At 44.4% G+C, this 15,422-nt stretch overlaps 1 protein-coding gene across 2 annotated transcripts; it reads left to right on the top strand.

Annotated features, from left to right (window-relative positions):
- The first annotated feature begins 2,000 nt into the window (after positions 1-2,000).
- Positions 2,001-10,112, top strand: endou (endonuclease, polyU-specific). Of its 2 annotated transcripts, none has more exons than XM_054785911.1 (9): positions 2,001-2,174; positions 2,260-2,382; positions 5,036-5,152; positions 6,969-7,143; positions 7,223-7,428; positions 7,511-7,624; positions 9,503-9,609; positions 9,677-9,819; positions 9,892-10,112. In XM_054785911.1, exons 1-9 carry the CDS (start codon positions 2,048-2,050, stop codon positions 10,010-10,012), a joined length of 1,233 nt encoding a protein of 410 aa, XP_054641886.1. In that variant the 5' UTR covers positions 2,001-2,047; the 3' UTR covers positions 10,013-10,112. The 2 variants fall into 2 exon arrangements, with proteins under 2 accessions (XP_054641886.1, XP_054641885.1); XM_054785910.1 differs by having other exon boundaries at positions 2,006-2,174; positions 5,033-5,152.
- The last annotated feature ends 5,310 nt before the right edge of the window (positions 10,113-15,422 follow it).

Raw genomic sequence — 15,422 nt, 5'->3', positions numbered from 1 at the left:
TCATCACGGGATGCACGTGTGGTGTAAATGATGTGTTCAGGTACAAAAGGCGTCACGGGGGGTGATGCTGTTGTTGAGGGTGCACGTGCAACAGCGATGCAGGGGAGCTGCAGTCAAAGCTTGAGAAAGACAACATCTGGTATAGGAGACACGAGAGAGCCTTTGATGAGAAACAATACGTCACACACGCAACACACGCATCAACACCGATGCACCACCAGCACGTCAAACGGAAAGAAACGGAAAGCCGCGACAGCAGTTTCATACGATCTGGACACATTCAAGCAGCGTTTGTGTGCCAAGCAGGTGTGGACTTTCACACGGGACAGATAGCGAGAGAGTCCATTTCGACATACTTCAGGTAGCTGCCCCCCAGCACACGCAACACTTATTAATCCAATGCAAACAGAAACAGCAACACTAAACTCTGTTATTAGGACAATTATCTCCTAACCTTACACTGAAAAATTATGGCAATAAAGTCATAATTACAAGAAAGAAATTGACAGTTTCATTTAAAAACGGCATCAAGTGTTGAGTTGTGTTGTCATGGACTCATATTTCCATTTGTTTGATCATCTGAAACATTTAAGTGTGACAAATGTGCAAAAAAATAACTATATATATATATATATATATATATAGTATATGCACATATATACACTACTGCTCAAAGGTTTTCGAACAGTGCAATTTCTGTGGAGGAAAAATGGTGTGTTTCTCTTTTTCTTGCCATTTTTGTAGCAACAAATGACTTTCTCCAGTGCAATGCTGTTCAACTGATACTACCACAGTGTGTTTTTATGCAGACAGAGGAGGTAGTAAGTACTCCAGAAGGTGGAACACCTGTAGGAATGGGTTGCACCAACTGCCAGAACAGTATCATTCTCAAGTACATGTTATTTTTCCCTTTTTTTAACCTCTGGCACTGCAGCACTTACCTTTGGACCACTTCAAGCTATTCACTGGACTTCAACCACTTGAAATTCTATAAATAACTGGACAAATTGGGCTGTTCTAAAACTTTAGAGCGGTAGCGTATATATATATATATACGTATTTAAATATTTATATATATATAACATAATATTTGTGGTTAGGTTAATTGGAGACTCTAAATTGTCCATAGGTATGAATGTGAGTGTGAGTGGTTGTTTGTCTATATGTGCCCTGCGATTGGCTGGCGACCAGTCCAGGGTGTACCCCGCCTGTCGCCCGAAGTCAGCTGGGATAGGCTCCAGCATGCCCCCGCGACCCTAATGAGGAAGAAGCGGTATAGAAAATGGATGGATGGATAATATTTGTGCATTTAAAAATGAAAAAAGAAGTATAATTAGGGAGACAAACTTGCTAATAATCTGCTTTTTCCCGTGTATGACAAAGCAGAGATGAAGCATACATGACTTGTTGGCATACAGCAGGGGTCACCAACGTGGTGCCCGCGGGCACCAGGTAGCTCCCACGACCACATGAGGCGCCCGCAGGCCTGCTTTTCATTCAGGTTTTCAGTTAATAATGTGAGAACACTAGAAAGAAAGGTATTGTGAAACATAAAATGTGAGTTGTGGATACCAGCATTTTGTGAATGTTCTGGTAAAACAAGCATATTTGATCTGTTTGGGTTGAAATAAGCTATGAAAATCATTTCTACAAAAATGAGTAGCTCGTGGCCATTTTCATTTTCTAAAAGTAGCTCTCGTAAGGAAAAACGTTGGTGACCCCTGCTCTACAGTGTGCACGCTACATGTCCTGCTTTACTAAATGGGAACCTTGCATGGCTGTGAGTGTGCTACAAGGTGATGGATGTTCTCCTGCGGGATCTACTCCCAGGGTGTGGATGGAGTGAGACCTGACGCCGCAGGAACACCAGGGACATCAGGGACACCAGGGACATCAGGGACATCAGGGACACCAGGGACACCAGGGACATCAGGGACATCAGGGACACCAGGGACACCAGGGACATCAAGAAGCGCATGTGGTGCCAGCGTGTCATGCAGGAAGTGCTGACACCACCAAGCTGGGTACGTGAGTGAGGCGCTGGCACATGTGGGCTGGACTTCATAAAAGGGAGACCGAGGTAGGCGCCAGGTCACCTTGTTGCTGTCCCGCCAGGATGAAGGTCATTGCTGTCTTTGCACTTTGGGCCACTCTGCTGTGTCTGGCACACACCAGTAAGATTCCTTTTTACTACGTACTGTATGTGGAACAAGTGGTACCAGTGGGATGGAAGGAAACGTGTGTCCTGTTGGCTTCTAGACTCCTTAGACTCCTGTCAAGGTCGCTGTGGTTTTGGAACAGACAGCGGTTATTCCTGTCAGTGCAACCCGTCCTGTGAGCGCTACAGGGACTGCTGCTCAGATTACACTCAGCTATGTGAAGGTAAGTGCTCCGCAAAACTATACGCTGCAAAAAATACATTTCAATATGGTCCAAAAGTCAGACTTGCAGATTTGGCAGCAATGTTTCATTTGCCATCTCGCCATGAAATAATCTGTAAAAACTAGAGAACTTACATGCAAATCACGCCAAGAAGTGTTGCTATGACAACAGGTTTTCCTAAATGACGTCCATTTTAGATCCAATCACACTTGTTTCTTTTGAAATAAAAAGCTTCCATCCATATCTTTTGCTTCATGCTTGCTGAAAAGCTCGCACGGCTGAAGGAGCAACTGACATTGCCAACATGCCCGCAAGAAGAGACGTCCAAATCCCCGCTGGAACACCTCGTGGTTATTCTCCGTGTACTCTGGCTTCCTTTAAAAACTGCCCACAGGCATGAATGCTTGTTTGTCTATGGGAACATCTCAGCAAAGACACTAAATCTAACCTCATAGGAGCACATTTCATCTCAATTTAGGACTCCACAAGAGCACGTGGCCAACTTCTTAGCTTGCAATAAGAACATCTGACTTCAGTCTGGCTGTGTGATGAAGACAACTTGCTTATGTTAGGATGTTAGGAAAATATTCCAGTCATAAGAATTCTAGCCAAGCAGATTTGGCTCAGAATGTTTCGCTTGAAATAAGAAAAGTTGTCATATCTTAATATACTAATTTTAGTATTTCAAGTATGGCAGGTTTTTGCAGTGTACTATATACTATATAGTGTATACTATATACTATATAGTGTATATACTGTATAGTATATAGTGTATACTATATACTATGTAGTGTATATAGTGTATAGTATATAGTGTATACTATATACTACATAGTGTATATAGTGTGTAGTATATAGTGCATACTATATACTATATAGTGTATATACTGTATAGTATATAGTGTATACTATATACTATGTAGTGTATATAGTGTATACTATATAGTGTATACTATATACTATGTAGTGTATATAGTGTATAGTATATAGTGTATACTATATACTACATAGTGTATATAGTGTGTAGTATATAGTGCATACTATATACTATATAGTGTATATACTGTATAGTATATAGTGTATACTATATACTATGTAGTGTATATAGTGTATACTATATAGTGTATACTATATACTATGTAGTGTATATACTGTATAGTATATAGTGTATACTATATACTATATAGTGTATATAGTGTATAGTGTATACTATATACTATATAGTGTATATAGTGTATAGTGTACACTATATAGTGTATAGTATATAGTGTATACTATACACTATATAGTGTATAGTATATAGTGTATAGTGTATACTATATGGTGTATAGTGTATATAGTGTATACTATATACACTATAAAGTGTATAGTGTCTAGTGTATACTATACACTATATACAGTATATAGTGTACAGTATCTAGTGTATACTATACACTATATACAGTATATAGTGTACAGTATCTAGTGTATACTATACACTATATACAGTATATAGTGTACAGTATCTAGTGTATACCATACACTATATACAGTATATAGTGTATAGTATCTAGTGTATACTATACACTATATACAGTATATAGTGTATAGTATCTAGTGTATACTATACACTATATACAGTATATAGTTAGGTGCTGAAACAGACCCTTGAAGGGAGGACAGGCCAGCCAGCAGCTTAGTTATACAAATGCAATCAGGACTTTATCAGCTGCAAGGACGTATTGGGGGTTAATCAGGACATGTTGGCATGGAAACGCCACTGGAGAAAGTCAAGCCCCAACAAAGCATACAATAGTTTGTTCTTCTGTTATTGTTGACGCGGACTTCCCGGCCGCACATCCTGGTGAGATGGAAGTCAATCAGTCGTGTGTCTCACCTCTCGCGACTTTCTTTGGCCCCATGGATTGTTTAGCAGTCGCACCCGACAGACTCCATGAGTCAGCAGCACGTAGGGCGCTTTGTTCGGGCACAGCATTTTGCAGAACGATGCGGTACAGGGCAATGGCGGACAAAAACAGAGGCAGAATTTTGGCTAGCAGTTTCGAACAATGAAAACTAAAAGGTGAGGTTTGACCGTAATAATAATTCATACTTTCCTAAACAAAACCTCTTATTACCTCTATCATCTGGAAGAACTGATTACATTTTGGGAGTGATCCAAAATTCTACATTTTGTTAGCTAGAATGTGAACGTTAACATAGTAGCATTTTAGCCATTTTCATAGCGAGACACACACATAAACACTTCGCACTGTTACGCTAGGTGTTACCATACTAACATTAGCATGTGTGGCGCTAGAGGTCTGCGCTCTCTAAATCCCATAACATTAAAAATAGCTCAGATAAACGATCATTTTTCAAAAACGCGAGGACACGAGGGGGGGACAATACAGAGAGACCAAGAACAACAACAATTGCGACCACAATAACAAACTTTCTTTTCCTGATGAAAGACGGGAGTGTAGTCTTTCTTTTGGTAGGTTGCATGGTTATATGGGAATAGAACAGTCCAAATGGTGTAAAATGGCCGCTACTGAAGGGGATGTCTTTGGAGAAATGGCTAAAAGCGAGGCACACGCCAAAGTGTGGCTATGGCGAACAGTAAAAAGTTATTAGCAGGCATTAAGCACGCAATTGTTTCTTTTCGCAGCAGCCACGTCTTGCAAAGGGCGATGCAACGAGCAGTACAACCCTGCCAATGAATGCCACTGCAACTCCAAGTGCTCTCAGCACCGCAACTGCTGCAGCGACTACACTCACGTCTGTGACGGTAAGACACCCGCAGCACTAGCTCTCTGCTTTCTGCAACACCTGCTGATCTTCACATGGCCGTCAAGTCAAAGGGGACGTTGCGATCAAAGCAGAGCAGGTGCAAACATTGACCAGGGGACTAAACACATGCTGGCATACCATAGCAACCCTGGCACACCATGCACACGCGTGATCATGACTGAAAAGCAGCACTTAGGGTGTTCACACTGTTCCACACGTCTGGGTCGGTTCAGAGGAACTTCACTGTGAGTACGCTTTGCATGGCCAAGTGTGAACCCTCCCGTTTTACCCCAGGAAACTGCGAGCCATTTTTTATAAATACTGAATCCTACTTTGTGGTCGGGTCTGGAACCAACGAACCACCATAGATGAGGGATATTTCAACTCAGCAGACGCCATTTTGCTTTGGAGTATTTGAGTCACGGCAGGTAATATGTGACACAAGATGTCCAATGAAGTCCTTGCTTTACACCAGCATGAACGCTAAGCCAACTACAAGCTAGCTTACAGGTATTACTGTGCGTCTACTGTGTGTCACGTGGCTGTACATACTCCATGTGACCAGCAGGTGTCAGTGTTGTGCTAGATAAGCCTGGCCTTGTCATTCGGTGTGCATACACACTCCTCACAAGACCAGATGAACGATGTGGAGATGTAGAGCTTCCAAATGCAAAAAGAAGAAACGGGAGGGAGACAAAAAAACAATTAATTGCAAAGAAGCATTCAAGTGAAACAGGATGTTCATCAGGTGATCAAAACTTGATTTTTAAAAAAGCCTAAAATAGAAGTAAAATGTGTAAAAAGGAGTGAGTCATGAGTAGCTGTGCCATTCTTGTTGGCTTTGGGTGTGCTTGATGCCAGTGTTTCCAGGAGGCGAGTGGGAATGTTGCTCCAGGTGGGGAAGATGGATTCACTGTCTGGAACCATTGGATTTAGATGAGGGGAACACGCGGGATGGTCCAAAAGAGTGAGCTTAATGCTCTTTGTGAAGTGCAGCGTTGTCCTGTTGAAAAAAACAGTTATTACCACACAGACGAGGGCCTACAGTCATGAGGGACGCCCCCTGCAATAGCCGGCTGCCATTTGACGCCCCTGCGAGACCTGAAGCTCCATTGTTCCCCTGAAGGCTTTCCTTGTCATGCCAGTAACGTTGGAAGCCATCAGGACCGTCAAGGGAGAATAAAACTTTCTTCCACCTTTCAATGTCCCATGTTTGGTGCTCTCCTGCTAATTCCAAACCTTGAAGGAGACCAGGCCTTTGAAGATGTTGTTTCTTCTCCGGCAGATGGCGTCTGCACTCGGCACCGGTAACAGTCTTAATTTGGGCTGAGGATGGTCCCGTGTCTTGACCTCCGCTGACATTTTTTGGGGGTCTACCGCTTGACTTTTTTGTTCCATGAGCCTCAGGATGTTTTCCAGAAGTTAGAAATGACTGTCTTACTGCGTCCAACCTCAGCATCAGTGGTGCGCTGCGAGAGAGAGGCCTTGCTTATGCAGCTCAACAATCAAAGAGAGAAAGCTTTCTTTCCTTTGCCATCAAGAGATGATGACAGTGTGAACACCTGACACTAAATCACATTCAATCCACATTTTTACCAACATTTGGCCTTTTAAAGGCTGTGATCTTCAACTTTTTATCAACAGCCTATTTCACTTCAATGCTTCTTTTTGTCTCCCTCCCATTTCTTCTTCTTGCATTTTGAAGCTCTGTTGGAACCTCCTTAACATCCAACGTTCTTGCCGTGGTGTTAAGATGTTGCTGAGGAGTGTGTGTGTGTGTCGCCATAAGAGCAGGTGTGCACGTGTGTGTGCAGGTGATGGAGGCGGTAGCGGCGGTTCTGCCATCACGGACGCTGAGATCAAGTCTGTCTCAGAGGCGCTTTACGCTCTGGACTCCAACCGGGCTTCGGCCTCAGAGTTGCTGATCGACCCCCAGGTTCTGATCTCAGGGTCTCAGAGCGGCTCCCAGTCAGATCTTTCCCCTCGGCCGTGAGACGATACCCCTCAACATCCCAGCACTTCTTCCTCATCCTGGCGCCGCCGCTAACCTTTCATTTTGTGCTTGTAGTTTTTTCCGCTACGTGGATGAGGGGGCTTTGTTCTCCAGGCCCACCTACGCAGCTCTCCTGGCGCTGCTGGATAACTACAACAGGATGACCGGGCAGACAGAGAACATCAGCCCACAGGAGATGGCTGAGCAGGACGGCTTCCTCAGGGAGACCATGTCCAACACGGAGCTGGGCCGAGAGCTCTTTGGGTTCTTCTACACCAAAGGTGTGTCTCACACACACGCACGCACACACACACACACACACACACATTGTTAAATAAAATGGATGCTTCCCTCCGCTTCAAGGTATCTACCCAACCCAGGAAGACTTCCTGTACGACCTGAAGATGATGTGGTTCGGTCTTTACTCACGGAGCAACAACAAGATGGACTCCAGTGGCTTTGAGCACATTTTTGCAGGTTGGAACAAAACTAGGAGATATTTCCTGCCATTAGCATCCTCCACACAATCCAAGCACATCAAGGTCATACTTGTAGCTCATCCTCATCCAACCTTTTATCTGATGCTGAACAACATGTTTAAACGTAATTACTCGAAATATGGCACCTTTTCCACAGCACAGGGGTGTCCAAAGTGCAGCCCGGGGGCCACTTGCAGCCCACCCACGTTTTTCAAGAATAAAGCCAAAATACTGAGAGAAAAAAATTGGAATCTAACAAGAAAAAGTCCTAATTTTACAAGAATAACGTCAAATTATGAGGAAAAAAAATACATTTTAGTAGTGCAGACATTATTTTAATGTTGTAATGATATGAGAAACAAACACAAAGTCAATAAAGTCTTCTTTTTTTAGAAAATGAGGTTAGTTGCAATGTTACAAGAATAAAGTCAAAATATTCTAGGAAAAAGTCATCTTTGAAAAGAAGAAAAGAGAAGTTCAAAGAATTGGAACATTTTAAAAACAAACGGCAGCAGCAGAAATGGAAAGAAAGAAGTCATTTGACAAGATTGAAGTCAAAATACTGAAAGAAAAAGGTTGTATTCTAACAAGGAAAAATGATGTCAATAAACCTGAAATAATTATGAGGACAAATATATTCTTTCTGAAAAGTTGTAATCTTATGAAAAACAAAGAGAAGTTCAAATAAAATTGCCATTTTTGGAGAATTAGGTTGGGGGGAAAAAGTTATAATATGGGAATAAAGAACCAATATTACCAAAAAAATGAAGATGATTATTGAAGAAGAAAGACAAACAAGGGCAAAAATGGGAAAAAAGAGCAAAGAGTGAAGTTGATATGAATAGTGTGCTTTTCCACCCGTATACCTGTAAATATAATATACAGCATAGCTTTACTAAAGATCCAAGTTTCATTTCTCACTGTGTGACCAACACGGTGGGGTGGGGGGGGGGGGGGGGGGGGGGGTAGAGGTAAGGGTTTGGTATATATAAGGTGTATTGCATATTGTAGTATTTGCCCAAACAGTCTTTGTTATCCAGTGGCATCACCGTAAAAGAAGCATCATGTGTTCATTACTGTGAGGAAGAGCTACTGGTGTCATTTGATATGGTATCATTGGTGCAGTATGGATATATTGAATATGATTGACATGGTATCATTGGTGCACTGTGGATATATGGAATATGATGATGGTATCATGGGTAGAATATGGATATATGGAATATGATTGACATGGTATCATTGGTGCAGTATGGATATATTGAATATGATTGATGGTATCATGGGTGCAATATGGATATATTGAATATGATTGACGTGGTATCATGGGTGCAGTATGGATATATTGAATATGATTGATATGATATCATTGGTGCAGTGTGGATATATGGAATATGATTGACATGGTATCATTGGTGCAGTATGGATATATGGAATATGATTGACATGGTATCATTGGTGCAGTATGGATATATGGAATATGATTGACATGGTATCATTGGTGCAGTATGGATATATGGAATATGATTGACATGGTATCATGGGTGTAGTATAGATATATGGAATATGATTGACATGGTATCATTGGTGCAGTATGGATATATGGAATATGATTGACATGGTATCATTGGTGCAGTATGGATATATGGAATATGATTGACATGGTATCATTGGTGCAGTATGGATATATGGAATATGATTGACATGGTATCATTGGTGCAGTATGGATATATGCAATATGATTGATATCATTGGTGCAGTGTGGATATATGGAATATGATTGACATGGTATCATTGGTGCAGTATGGATGTATGGAATATGATTGACATGGTATCATTGGTGCAGTATGGATAAGAGAACGTGTGTGTGTTCCAGGTGAGATCAAGGCAGGGAAGGTGTCCGGCTTCCACAACTGGATCCAGTTTTATCTTCTGGAGAAAAGCGGGCTGTTGAATTACTACAGCCACAGCTTCAACGGGCCTGTAAGCCAAACCCATTGGATGCTTTTGATGCTTTACTGCGTTTATCACTTGTGTCTCCTGCTCTCAGTGGACGAGATACCCTGACGTGATGGGCTTGCAGTTCACGTGGGACGGCTACTTCAAGCAGGTGGGCTCTGCAGTCATTGGCTGCAGCCCTGAATTTGACTTTGCCATTTACAGCCTGTGTTACATCACCCGGCCCGGGAAACAGTGAGTGTCCTCCCGCACCGTCTCCCAAAAGTGGCTGCACGTGCTTTCAATGTGTGCGCCCTCCTGCCTTAGATGTCGTCTGAGTCTGGGAGGAAAGGAGCTGATCATCCAAACGTACACCTGGAATAACTCCTCCTACGGGAATGGCAAGAAGTACATCGGCACCGCTTATCCCGCAACACCCAGGACCTGAAGCCACGCACCAGTCGACTCCGCTTTACCACATATGATGGAGACATACACATGCATTCACATTCTACCTGCTAATGCCTCAATAAAGCAATTCACACATACTGACACATCTGTGGGTTGGTCCCCCTAACCCCACATCCAGACCCTAACCTAACCCTAAACCCCAGACCCTAACCTAACCCTAAACCCCAGACCCTAACCTAACCCTAAAGCCCAGATCCTAACCTAACCCTAAACCCCCAGACCCTAACATAACCCTAAACCCCAGACCCTAACCTAACCCTAAACCCCAGACCCTAACATAACCCTAACATCCACGCCCTAACCTAACCCTAAACCCCAGACCCTGACCTAACCCTAAACCCCAGACCCTAACATAACCCTAACATCCAGGCCCTAACCTAACCCCCAGATCCTAACCTAACCCTAAACCCCAGATCCTAACCTAACCCTAAACCCCAGCCCCTAACCTAACCCTAAACCCCAGACCCTAACCTAACCATAAACCCCAGACCCTAACCTAACCCTAAACCTCAGATCCTAACCTAACCCTTAACCCTAGCCCCTAACCTAACCCTAAACCTCAGACCCTAACCTAACCCTAAACCCCAGACCCTAACCTAACCCTAAACCCCAGATCCTAACCTAACCCTAAACCCCAGCCCCTAACCTAACCCTAAACCCTAGACCCTAACCTAACCCTAAACCCCAGATCCTAACCTAACCCTAAACCCCAGCCCCTAACCTAACCCTAAACCCCAGACCCTAACATAACCCTAACATCCAGACCCTAACCTAACCCCCAGATCCTAACCTAACCCTAAACCCCAGATCCTAACCTAACCCTAAACCCCAGCCCCTAACCTAACCCTAAACCCCAGACCCTAACATAACCCCAACATCCAGGCCCTAACCTAACCCCAGATCCTAACCTAACCCTAAACCCCAGATCCTAACCTAACCCTAAACCCAAGCCCCTAACCTAACCCTAAACCCCAGACCCTAACCTAACCATAAACTCCAGAACCTAACCCTAAACCCCAGTACTTAACCTAACCCTAAACCCCAGCCCCTAACCTAACCCTAAACCCCAGACCCTAACATAACCCTAACATCCAGACCCTAACCTAACCCCCAGATCCTAACCTAACCCTAAACCCCAGCCCCTAACCTAACCCTAAACCCCAGACCCTAACATAACCCTAACATCCAGACCCTAACCTAACCCCCAGATCCTAACCTAACCCTAAACCCCAGCCCCTAACATAACCCTAAACCCCAGACCCTAACCTAACCCCAACATCCAGACCCTAACCTAACCCCCAGATCCTAACCTAACCCTAACATCCAGACCCTAACTTAACCCTAACCCCCAGTCCCTAACCCCCAGAGCCTAACCTATGACACCCTTATTTAATTACCACTATTAGACAGGATGTGCGGTGCTCTTATTTTGAAGGCCAGAGGTGTGGTGTGTGTTGAAAATGCATTTTGACGGCTGCTAAGTGAGATAGCTAGCTGGGTGCCTCTTGCAGCCGCGGCTGTTGTCCTGATTTCACGCAGCTCGCATGGGAGCTCGCATGGGTGCCGCCCTAACCGCTGGTTGTTTATACTAGGGACTGTCAATAAATGACTATTATAGAGTTGACGAGATGAGGGCCCTATGACGTCCGCGTTAATGGAATCGCGGAATTGGTCAATAAAAAGAGAATCTACTGTTAAACGCGGAATCTCAGTGACAGAAAGTGACATGTGAATGAAATGATGTCATCGTGAGAAGAGGGAACGTTCGTACGGGGGAGTATTTCCCCCGGCGGGCCGCTCATTTGTGGCGGAATCTCATCCCAAACACTACTAAACACAACGAAACCACGGCGAAAAACCTTAGAAAGTCCTCTGTTACGCAGCGTGAATGAAAGCCTCGGAGGGAAAAGCGCCAAACACGTGAAAGACCATTTACCGTTGATTTGATAGGGCCCTAGGTGTTTGTTCAAAATATTCATACAGTGTGGATCGGTACACCCCTAGCGACAAGTAAGAGTGTTCTTCGGGAGGGGGCTGGTTCGAGTGCTAGTGTGAGCACATGCCGTTATGCTGGGGGACGTATTTCCCCACACGAGCCAAATGAACAGCAGATTCTGGTTGTATTCCACCATTCCGATAACGTGGACCTGACTACGTGCTGGGAGCATGACAATGTGGCGCTCCTCTCTCCCGGGGGCACGATCCAACTGTGCCTAATGGGGCACAAAATGGGCGTTTCCACACCCCGAGTGGGTACAATACCGACACCAGCCCTGGAGGAGAACGTGCACGTATCCACTTGACACAATCGCTTATTGTCTTCCAGCAAAGCCCAAAAAAACAGTCCTTGCGCTACGAACCACAGAGACAAAAAGACATTAACCGATCCTGTTCTGCTTGACCCGCTCCAAACAGTACCACCAGCTAAACCTGCCAATATCAGCTGTCTATGAAGCTCAAGCCTTTATGTGTGTGTGTGTGTGTGTCCAGCTGGGATGGGGGTCGATTTTACTCTTTTTCACTCATCTAGGGTGACTAACAGGATAAATTCTGGTCTGCCGACAGAACAGGGGGACACACTTGCAGGCGTGTTTAAAGAAAGCATTACAGGAGATGGATCCGCCACTGATCCCATTGTCTGCTCGTCTGCGTGCATTCATGCACAATAAGCGCAAGAAAGCTCCCAGTCTCCGTCGTCGCATGCAGTCCAAGTCTCGCAGGGGGACGGCTTCTCTTGCGCTTTTCTGGTAGAATATCACATTTCCTCTGCTAAATAAGAAGAGTAAATCTTCTTTCTTTCACAACTCAATTCAATCACAGGGGGGCGAATAGAAGAAGAAGAAAAAAGATCCAATTGTGTCTTTTGTCATTCACACAACTTCATAATCGAATTATAGCTGGCCACCCGCCAGCGTGTCCTCGCATCTCGCCCAAATTGGCTTCTCCTGGCGGCGCTGGTGCGCCACCTGACTTTTGTTTTGTAATTATATTATCCCGCTCTGTGTGTAGCGTGTTGCGGCTAATGGCGGCGCGGGCTAGCCCAGCTGCACATGCAGAAACAAAGCTGCTTACGGGCCCAGACAATGGGCCCGTGAAAAAGGGACGCCTGAAGGCGGTCAGCCAATGAGCACGCACACCGGGGGGCCAACAGCGGCTTTAGAGAAGGGTTAAGGGGGTTTAGTGAGGCGGGGGCTTGGAGGGAAGGGGGGGCTCCGTCAATGACATGGTTAGCAGGGGGACACATGGTCACCATCACCCCAGTCTCCCTCGGGTCGGCGCCGGGCTGGAGGGAGGTTCAAGTGTGGCGTGGATGTGGGTCAATTCAAAAGTTGACGAGGGAGCATGAAACGCACGGCAACGTTCATTCATGCACTTTTTCTACATATTCTCATCGCTATTAGCATCGCATCCGTAGCACGTACGGACGACCGCTCGCAGCACGAACCACAACTCAAGCCTCCATTCTTAATCCTTTCAAACACATCTTCCATGAGCAATGATGCAAACAGTCGGTGTGTTCCTCTTGCTTTCTCCAGACACCACATGAATGGCTGCAGCTCAAACCAAAGCACGCTGGAATTACAAGGAGAACATGCAAAACATTCTTCCTCTGGGTGTGTGCATGTGTGATGTTGCACTTTTTTTGGAATGTTGCCCATCATCCGCAATCCTTGAATAGGCTGCAACCATTCCTCGAATAATTCAGAGTAGCTCAATTGCAAAAAATGCCTCGAGGAATCGCTTACGTCACCCACGCGGAGGACGACAAAGGAAGATCGAAGAGGCGAGAGAAAGGAGTTGAACACGGTGACGCGTATCGCTTGTAACGCAGCACTTACATACCACAGCGGCACATCTTAAATGTTGCATCATCTCCTCCCAAATGGAGCGGAAGACCCGCGACAAGGTCAAATTAACGTAGATGAAGGTTAAGGTACCTTACTAACGTAACGTTAGCCGTGTGATGGGCTAGCTTGCTTGCTTGATTAAGACTACTGTCCAGTGGTAACGTGACTTCATACAGGGTTCATTTCATCTGCAAAAACAGCTCTGTGAGTTAAGAAGATGGAAAATAAAACTATTTTAGCTCACTAATTAGTGCTAGAATCATTTCTAGCAGACAACACTGGGTCATAGAACAAGGAAGTGTGTGTCTCACTCGCTTACTTGAGAGTAATGTGTTCCACTACAGAAGGTGTCTTCATTTTACTTTGAATACGGCAAAAACTCATATCTTATAAAGAATATGTGTCTTATTTCTACCTTTAGGGTTTATAAATGCACAGCCATCAACATCATGTAATATGTCATTTAGTCTTAGTAAAGTCTTATTATTTCTCTCCTTTCCCAGTAAATAGTTACAGTCTGGGGTGCGTAGATTCATCTACAAAAGCACCATCATGCAGTCCATCACACCCTCCAGCGTGCCCCCGCGACCCTAATGAGGAGAAGCGTCATAGAAAATGGATGAAAAACGCTTGATTATCTAAAAACTTCAACCAATTGGTCGTTCATTATTTACTGAAATGTTTTTTTTTCTCTTCTGTATTCATAATTGCTCTTTAACCAAGCAAAAATATGTTTTTTTCCATTACAGTGTTCCCTCGTTTATGGCAGGTTTATGTATATTAAGTTCCCAAAGTAGCCCACAATAAGTGAAATCCACCAAGTAGCCAACGTTATTTCTTTGCAATGGTTCTGTATGTTTTAAGGCTGTAAGTCCCTTCCATACACTTGATACACTTTTCTCAGACAGGCAGACAGACATTTTCTCACATTTCTCTCCTGTTTAAACACTCAAAGTTCACATTTCCTTAGAATTCTAATAATCAACCAAGGTTGGACACAATAAATTATGAAGTCGCTCACATGTGTTTCGCTCCTCTGGCCTCTGCATGTTTGCCGTTTTTGTGTCCTTGCTGAAGTGTGCCGCTCCTGCCATCGTATGTACGCCGCCTCCTCGTCCTCCGCGGGCCGGGCGTTCATTTGTTCTGTGGTGGCGCCCTGCAGCCGCATGGCTTTGTGCGGTGGTTGGCTTCCTCGGCCATTTGGGCGCAGAACCTTTCGTCGGCGTTGTGGGTTTTGTTTTGGGGGAAGGCTTGTTTCCGTGCAGCGTTCGGAGGCGCACGGTTGGCTTCTTCTGTTCCTTCCATTCTTTACAGTATCGGCGATTAGCAAACAGCTCACACGGTTAGCTAGTTTGCTTGCCGTGTATGGCCATGACCACAACAGGAGACCGTCTACAGCCAATCAGGATGCAGAAGACTACAACACTCAACTTCCCACAATGCAATTCTTCCTAAAGGGCTAGCCTCGGCTTGTAACGGCGTTCATGCACGGTAAAAAAAACTTTTTAAAAAGCACTAAAATTGCACACACAAAAAATC

Source organism: Dunckerocampus dactyliophorus, chromosome 8 (genome assembly GCF_027744805.1).
Source record: "Dunckerocampus dactyliophorus isolate RoL2022-P2 chromosome 8, RoL_Ddac_1.1, whole genome shotgun sequence".
Lineage (NCBI taxonomy): Eukaryota > Metazoa > Chordata > Actinopteri > Syngnathiformes > Syngnathidae > Dunckerocampus > Dunckerocampus dactyliophorus.
This window is presented reverse-complemented; position numbering and strand designations above follow the sequence as displayed.